At 35.8% G+C, this 9,011-nt stretch overlaps 1 protein-coding gene across 1 annotated transcript; it reads right to left on the bottom strand.

Annotated features, from left to right (window-relative positions):
* Positions 1–7,059: 7,059 nt before the first annotated feature.
* LOC116132398 (berberine bridge enzyme-like 21) lies at positions 7,060–8,667 on the bottom strand. Its single transcript, XM_031418048.1, has one exon. It carries the CDS (start codon positions 8,665–8,667, stop codon positions 7,060–7,062), a length of 1,608 nt encoding a protein of 535 aa, XP_031273908.1.
* Between the last annotated feature and the right edge of the window lie 344 nt (positions 8,668–9,011).

The following is a 9,011-nucleotide window of genomic DNA, read 5'->3' as shown; positions in this document are numbered from 1 at the left end:
AGTAATTGCCAGATTGGCACGCATGACTCATCTTGTGGGCTTACGAGGACCAAGCCTGTCTTGGGGAAGAGGGGGGGGGGGGGGGGGGGGGGGGGGGGGTTTAAAATAGGCACGCTGACGTTGGGGATACCGTTGAGAAGGTCGGGTATCCTTCTGGCGACCATTATCCTCGTCTTCTCCCATGGGTTGTTTGCCCGATCGCCTCTTGGGGTTAGTTTGCTTGTGGGACTCTCGTTCTTGTACTAAATATTCTTAACTGTGCCAGAATCATCGATCGTGCCTTGATGCTGAAGAACCAAATTGGTCGCTGGCTGAGGGCCACCCTGTCTGAGTGACTTCTGTGGAGTGTGGTCGGTCAAGATCTTGGGGGGTTGGGTGCTGATTTCTCAGCTCAACCATATTTTGTTGCATAACTTGTGCGGCCATCATTCTAATCATCTCCACCAATTGACCATTCTTGGGATTTAACGTCGTTACCCCCAATTGGTTTGTGGCCTGCCGCACCGGCGGCATTGGCGGTCGGCATTCAGCGTTCGATGACGTCTTGAAGTACCTCCTTATGGGTGGTCTCCACATTGTCGCGGTTTCTGATGGTGGTTTTCGATCTTATACATACCATTTTGGGCCTTGAGTGATTGAATCACTAAGGTTGTTTGCCGAAAATTATAAGATCTTGGTGGAGGCCCTCCTTCTAGTGTTGTAAAATCCGCAAGTGTACGGAATCGTGTAAGTAATAAAACTCGAGTAACGAGTGTCGAATCCCAAGAGAATTACTATTACCAAGTACCACACTAACCTATCTTATTGCTATTTGATTAATTAGATTTTCCAAATGATTCAATGAAAAAGAAAACAAACTAGAAACAAAACAAAAACAAAATTTTATCAATACTTTGGTAGGAACTCAATATGACTAAACCTAGGGCATAGATTTCACACCAATTTAATCCTATGCATTGACAATTATCGTTAACTCAATTAAGCTTATTCTAAAGGCAAAACTCCCTAATATTTCGCTAACTTTCTCTTGAACAATTGACAAATTAACTCTTAATTACTAACCCGGATTATCTCTAATCAGATTTAAGCAATTGGAGATCATTAAGTTCTATAGAATTTACCAAAGCCTCACAGATCGCGGTAACCTATCTCTAGCATTCGCTCAATCTATGGTTTTATTATCTTAGACTAATTAGGTTTCATCTCTCAATCTCAACCTAACCCATAAAATCATTCAACTCTTGGGCCCTTAAGAATTGAAAGCTTTAAGATTGCATTTGGTTCGGGGTGATATAAGATTAATCTTGTAATCTTTGTTTAATTTTCAAGATTCCCTTGTTTGGTTGTCAAGTAATAAAATATTACGTAGTCTTTTATTACAAATAGTGTTTACTATTAGTAATATTGGGGGTAATCAGATTACCTTCCCAATGGGTGTTAATATAAGATTACCGAGGTAATCTTAATTTTGGCCATATTTTGCCTTTAATCTTTTATCATTTTGGACACATTTGCCCTCATATGTCTACCAAATAACAATTACCCAAACCCCCTACATTTGAAAATATAGCTAAAACACCCCAGCCACAAAAAAGTTTAAAAGTTAACAAAATACCCCCAACCACCCAAAACCACCATTGGCCGCTAGCCACCACCACTGGCCGTCGATGAAAGTCATCATATCGGAGCAAGACCGGTGAGATCTTGCTAGTCGTGTGCTGGTAAAGACGTTTCCAGCCATGGATCACAACTCCATGGCTGGAAACGACCAGATCGGGCCATTTCACAACCAAAGATCTAGCCTTCTCACGGCCAGATCTGTGGCCGTTTCACAGCCACATGTTTGGCCGTGAAATGGTCTTATTCTTCACAGCTAGATCTAGCTATTTTTGGCCCGGATTAGGCCTTACTGGCACATGACCGGCCAGATCCAGCTGGTTGTGTGCCATTACGACAGCTGCCGGCAATGGTGGCTGGCTGCCGGTGGTGGCATGGGGTGGGTGGGGGTGATTTTACCATAAATTAAAGTTTTATATAGCTGAGGTGTTCTAGCAAAATTTCAGATATATGGGGTTAAAAGAAATAATCTAAAAAATAATAGAATAAAATAATAATAAAAATAATGTTATATTATTATTTAAAAAAGAGGGCAATTTAGTAATCTACATAACATACCCACTCATTTATTCTCCCAACCAAACATATTATTGTAACATACCCACCAATTTATTCCAACCAACCAAACACATTTCTCTAAAGATTCCTTGATAATCTATCTTTCCATTAATACAACATTCCTTGAACCAAATACACTCTAAGTGCAATAATAAAACTTCGAACAAAACTTAATAAAAATTAGCAACAAATAATTCAATGCATATTCATAAAATTGGGCTACATCTTAGCCCTAGAAAATAAAATTAGTTCATACTTTCAATAATAAAAGCAACCATTATATTCATAAACATAAGTATAAGAAAGAATAGAAAAACTTCTCTAATTGGTGACCCAAAATTGTAGGAATTTGCAATCTCCAAAGAGCGGCTAAACTTCTCTCATTTCTAATCTCCCCCAAAAATCAGCTAAAGACTTATATTTATACTCCTAGGGTTTTAAAGTTATGATCCCACTATCCTAATCACTTTAGAACTCTTAAAACAGGAAATACACGTCATAAATTTAATGTTAAAATTCCAGAATCGTAGTTGTGTCACAGCACTGTAACGCTTTCTTTCTAGTTAGTATACTTATAAAATAATCACTAAAACTCATTAAAAATATATATAAGAAAATACACATATATATACGAGTAATAAAGTATGGGCCCATATTTAATTTTTCTTTATATACAAATATTTTCAAAATATTCTCAAAAATAGCAACTTGACAGTGTAGTCCAACCCTTCCACTAGGTGACGTTCCGAGCGACCCAACTCACCTATTACCTGCAAAACATTAAAAACAATGGAGTGAGCACTAATGGCTCAGTAAGTAAACCCACTATGCTACCCTTTTCTCTCTCCGTTGCTTAAAATGCCGAATTTTCTTTCCTTACATCACATTTCCCGATTATTCTTTATTCTTTCCCTGTTCTTCTCTCTGTTCTTTCTCTATTCTTTCTCTATTTTGCTCTCTATTTTCTAAATTTTTCACTACCCATGATAATGAGCATGGTATTATGCATATTCATGATGCAAATGCACAAATGCACAAATTATGCATTTTCTTTTCTATTTTTCTATTTTTCTTATTTTGTTTTCTGTTTCTTTTTCTTTATTTCTTTATTTCTTTTCTAGTCTTTCTTTCTTTTCTTTCTTTCTATTTTTTTCTTTCTTTTCTATTCTTTCTTCCTTTTCTTTCTATTCTTTCATTCTTTTCTATTCTTGCCGATTGGACTCGGTTGAGGCATAGATTTGGAGCCTTGGCCGTGTGAGTGAATTCTCTAATTCTGGGTATAGTCCTTATCCACACACACTTCTAACGAACTGTACATTTCTTCTTTTTGAATTCCAAGGCCGTTCACTAAAGGCGGCATGCATGTGGGACTATGTCACTCACAGCTCCCCATCGCAACAACCTTCTCTTCTTTTTATCTTTTTTTACATTTCTTTAAGAAAAATTCAGATTTGAATATCTTTAATATTCTCATTTCTTTCTATTTTCTCTTTAACATATTTTAGGGCATTTTCATGCTCTTATGAATATGTATGCATGTAGATGGTTTCATGCTTAGAATTCTTTCTAAATTCACATATTTAAATGCAATTATGCATTATGGAACGCAAACATGTCATTCTCTACCATCTACAAACACATCCCAAGGTAACACATAATCATACTCATACATGCACTTCTCCTTGGCATTTCATCAAACAATTCATGCGCACAAATCAACACTAATTTGGCTACACTTCTATCTCTATTTTAAGCCACCAAAAATTTGAAATAAACTCCTCCATAATTGACACCAAATCTGCCCAAAATACACACTTCAAAATTTTCACTTCAATTCTTCCAAATCTCATCCAAACATTCATCAAATAACAGCTACACCAACACAACTTCTCATGGATAGGTTCTAATCATTATTCAACACCAAATCCATCAACAATTCTACATATAACACATATATATGCATAAAGAAAGTTCTCTACACAACATAACTTAAATCATACTTAGGGTAGGATTTACTTACCTTTGATATAAGCAAATTCAACTCTTTAAGAATCTCCTTTGATCAAACTCTCTTCCTCTTAAATCCTATGAGCATAAACCATCAAAATCAACACTTTAAAAACTAAAATTCACTTCTTAGTGCAAGGATCTTACCTATAGAAGCTTAAGATTGAAAATCCACTCAAAAACACCCAAAACCTTTGAATTTCCTTTGAAGAAGAATTGAAGAATTTGAGAGAATATGGAGGTGAAAGTGGCGTGCAAATGGGTAAGAGTGGCTAGGGTTTCACTCTTCAATTTGATATAACATAAAAATTATATATTAGTTTTCCATTTTGCCCTTGCACTTTCTTTAAAATTCCATCTATGTCCCTTAGTCAATTACCATAATGCCCTTTTTTTTACTGCATTCTCCATGAAATTCTATCTCTTTTCACTCCCAACAATTTCAACTAATTTTGAGTGAAAAGACCATTTTACCCTTAATGCAAGTTTAAGGCATTTTCTTCACATTTTCTCAAAATAACTTTAGCAAAAATCAACTAAAGGTATAAGAGCATAAATTAAATTACGTACCTCCATGTGGGCGTTACAGGCACAATGCCTAGGCATAGTTGATTCTGCCCTAGAACTTGCAATCTTAAAAAGATGGTGATTTTTTAGCACGATAACGTTCGAATCTGGCCAAGTGGTATATGAATTGTAGCCCTTTGAATCAGCTTTCCAACGGACTAAGAATAATCTTGATCCAAAATCTACAGCTCAAATTATTGTTGAATTACTGACGTGTGTTCAAAACTAAAGCGTTTTCCAGGATTTTCACTTCAACTTCAAATCGCCATAACTTCTTCGTTTCAGCTCCGAATCATGAACTGTTTGATTCTTGTTGTCCCACATTCCATCATCAATATAATCTTAATCTAAATGTCATCTTTAAGAACTTATAACCTGAAAACACTCAAAACATACCCTTGATCCCGTAAAAGACATTTATGAAATAATTAAGTTAGACTGAATAAATTAAACCTAAATTCCCATAAATAATTCTCATAAACCACTAATTACAACGTATTTTCAAGGTCTTATCATCTAGCGCCAAAATGTTGTTGTAAAAATACACCAACTAGAGTGATCCGATTGACCTTGATGGGATCGAAACCGATGTGTGCGTGACTATGGATAACCAGCAAATTAAGAATAAACACTAAAATGCTGTAAAGTAAATGGCAAGAAAGTTTTTAAAGTGGTTTGGCGAGTTGAACTCTTGAGCCTACATCCACTGTTTTTATATTTGTTGTGAGAGTTTACAATGATAGTCTTAGAACAATTTGCTAACCCCTTTCTTCTTGTTGGAGGGGGTTTATATACAGATTTTGTACGAAGGAAAGAGCGAAAATAAAGAGATTACAAATAAGTTTGAAATGCAACTTCGATATTCTCGCGATTGAGTGTTGTGATTGCGCAAAGATTGCTGTTGATTTGATCCTTTCTGAGATACTCGGGATCTGAAGTTATCTGTGTGTTGGTTGAACATCTGTGAGGATTGGTCGCGAATAACTTGTGCTAGGTCGAGTTACAACTCGACGAGCTTATGCTGGGTCAGACACTCACTTGAGTCGGGCAGGTTTCGCGATGAGCTATAACCTCGCGATTATCCAATCTTGACGGAAAAATCACACACAACACTCTTCATGTTTTATGTTTTAACAATTTCAACATAATATATAAATAATTTATTGATGTGTAAAAAATATTTGATTACCATGTATGAATCAATAATCAACTTACATATCATATCGAGAAGCAAATTGCTTCAGGGAGACAAAGTCTTCTACCTATGGTAAATAAATGCAATGAATATGGAATAACCACACAATTATTTTATAACTTAGATAAAATCTATATACAGTAAAACCTCTCTATAGTCATAATGGTAACCAACTAATTTTATTACTATGAGGAGATTATAATTTAATAGAGGTGTAGTTACAAAAATTATTGTTTTGATTTCTTATTTTATAGTTCATGTTTTAGTAATACATTATTAGGATTTTAATTCATGTTTTAGTAGTATTAGGATTTCAATTTAGCACTTCAATTGTCTACTTTTGAAACGGATAAAATATCTTTCTAGGAACCAACAAAGATAAGGGTCCTTAATGGAATTATAAATACAGTTACAACATGGTCAATTGATGTGAAACCATAGACAATTGCCAATTGTTTTAAGCATTATAAAATTAGGACCCTTGATATTGATGAATGGCAAGTTACAAATGAAGTGGATTAGGAGAATCAAAGAGTTATTGCATAATTGAGTGATCAGATTTGACAACTTTACTACACTGGTCAAATAGATATTAATGTCTTTCTCAATTATCCAAATGAGCAACAAGTCATGTATGCTTTTAACTAAAGAAGAAATCATTGCTACAATTAGACAATAAGAGAAAGGAAATAATCCTGAGGATGATAGTACGGAAATAGAAAAATTTTAATGCTAAGAAGCTCTAAACATGTTTGAGAAGCTAAAAATATTTTGACTTCAACAAAAAAGTGTCCATGCTAACGAGTTATTACGTAACTCTAATTCATAAATCATTTTCCTAAAGAACTTTAGATAAATATTTTAATTCATCTTAAATCTTTAATATAACACAACATATATTTTTTCACAATATATAGATAATTATTACTATGTGGAGGCAATTTTCTTAAGACGGGAATTAAATTTCTTTTAACTTATTACAATGTGGAGTTTATTCTTCTTTATAACTATCTCATAGTAGAATTAAAGTTTTTTATGACTACATAGAGGTTATTTCTATATAGAGAGTATCACTATAGAGAAGTTTGACCATAGTGAAGTGACTTTTCTATTCCTTACTTGGTAGATCTAGGAGGGATGCTTTGCTCATTTCTGAAGAAATTTTCAGGATCAAACATTGTCTTCAACTTCACCAATCTCTCATAATTTCCATTAAAATACTTCCTCCCGTAGACTTCACCTTCATTGTAACTCTCTTTACCATGATGGTTGATCCCAATATCAAGATCTCTATAGTTCAAATAAGCACTCCTCGGATCTGTTGACACAAATGGAGTCATGAAACTGTAAAGACTTCTCGCCCGAGATGTGTAGTTCTTTTCAAGCTCAACATTAGGTTCATCCCAATTCACCGAGTACTGAATTTTGAACAAGTTCCCAGCTCTGTGTGGCATCGCTGTCCCCGACGCCGGAATTACATCCATTCTTCCTCCATAAGGATTGAAAACCAATCCAGTTTTTCCCAATTCCATAATAGTTTTCCACAGCAAATTGAGGGAAAATTGCGGAATTCGTTTCTGAACATAATCCGATTTCCTCTTCAAGAAATCCGCCTGGTTGAGATTTCTATCAAGCAACGCATCAGGTTTAGATCCATTATCGAAATTACCCCACCAAAGAACCGAATCAATCCAACTCATCTCCATACAATTTTCTTTCTTCAGCCGCAGTTCAGGAAAATCCTTTCCCAAGAGAGCCACAAGACTGTCCGCCCCGCCTAAATACAATGCCACAATCGATGCTCTTACAGTTAACGTCTTGTTCCTCGTTATCGGCTGCAGAAGCATTCTCATGAACAGATTCCTATTTGTCGTTGGCGCCACAAGCTGCCATTTATACACCACTTCCGTCGCATTCTCTTCCAGAAGTCTCTCAACCCTGAAAACGGTAACCGTCTCAGGAACCGGAACCAACTTGATCTTATACGATAACACAACGCCAAAACTTGCTCCCCCGCCTCCTCGAAGGGCCCAAAAAAGATCCTCCCCCATCGCTTTACGATCAAGAATTCTCCCCTTGACGTCAACAATCTTTGCATCAACAACATTATCAGTTGACAAACCAAACTTCCGCAGCATGTTGCCGTAACCTCCGCCGCTCAAATGCCCACCAACACCAACAGTGGGACAAACGCCGGCGGGAAAGCCATGCACTTTACTTTTCTCCCAAATCCTGAAATAAACTTCACCCAAAGTAGCGCCCGCTTCAATCCATGCAGACTCGTCCTTCATGTCAACATTTACTGATCGTAAATTAAACATGTCGAGAATAAAAAATGGGTTTTCAGAAATATACGATATGCCCTCATAGTCATGGCCGCCGCTGCGGATTTTAATCTGATAACCAACTTGTTTGGAGCAAATCACGGCAGCTTGAACATGGGATTCCTGTAATGGAGTTATGATGATTAAAGGCTTCGACGTTTCGGAGTCATTGAAACGAGCGTTTCGAATATACGCCTGTAAAACTGAAGTGTAGGACGGGTTGGTTTGGGCGTAGACTATCTTGGAGAGTTCGTCTGTGGAGTTTTTTTGGTTATTTAAGCATTGCAGAAACGTTTCGTAGACTGAATCCGAAGCACCCCATGCGAGGGAAAGATTCAGGAATTGGAGTGAAAGAAGAAGAACAAAAACAGGAGAAAGAAACGTTAATGTTTTCTCCATTTTTTTTTTTTTTTTTTTTTTTTTTTGGTTTGTTGTGCTATGAAAAAACTAAAGGTACATTGCATTTATATGCAACATTAAAGGCAGTTATTATGAGTCAAATTAAACTAAATGCTGAAAGAGACAACGAAAGACTTGAAAATCCAATTGGAAATTTAGTTATTTAGGAAAGAAAATTAAACAAAATCTAGAATTACTATTTAGACAAGTTATTATTAGAATAATCAACTTAATTAAACTAATTTTAAAATCCAGTGGGGACAAATTTGTTACTAGTACTTGTCACATACAATAATTTTGTGCTTAACAAATTAACACATTGTGGTTTGTTATCTTATTTGTTT

Source organism: Pistacia vera, unplaced genomic scaffold (assembly GCF_008641045.1).
Source record: "Pistacia vera cultivar Batoury unplaced genomic scaffold, PisVer_v2 Contig250, whole genome shotgun sequence".
Taxonomy (NCBI): Eukaryota; Viridiplantae; Streptophyta; class Magnoliopsida; order Sapindales; family Anacardiaceae; genus Pistacia; species Pistacia vera.
Note: the sequence above shows the minus strand (reverse complement) of the source record. Positions and strands in the feature narration are given on the sequence as shown.

What these genes read in the sequence shown, in the direction of transcription:
- LOC116132398 (XM_031418048.1), bottom strand. Translation starts at nt 8,667, where the DNA reads ATGGAGAAAACATTAACGTTTCTTTCTCCTGTTTTTGTTCTTCTTCTT.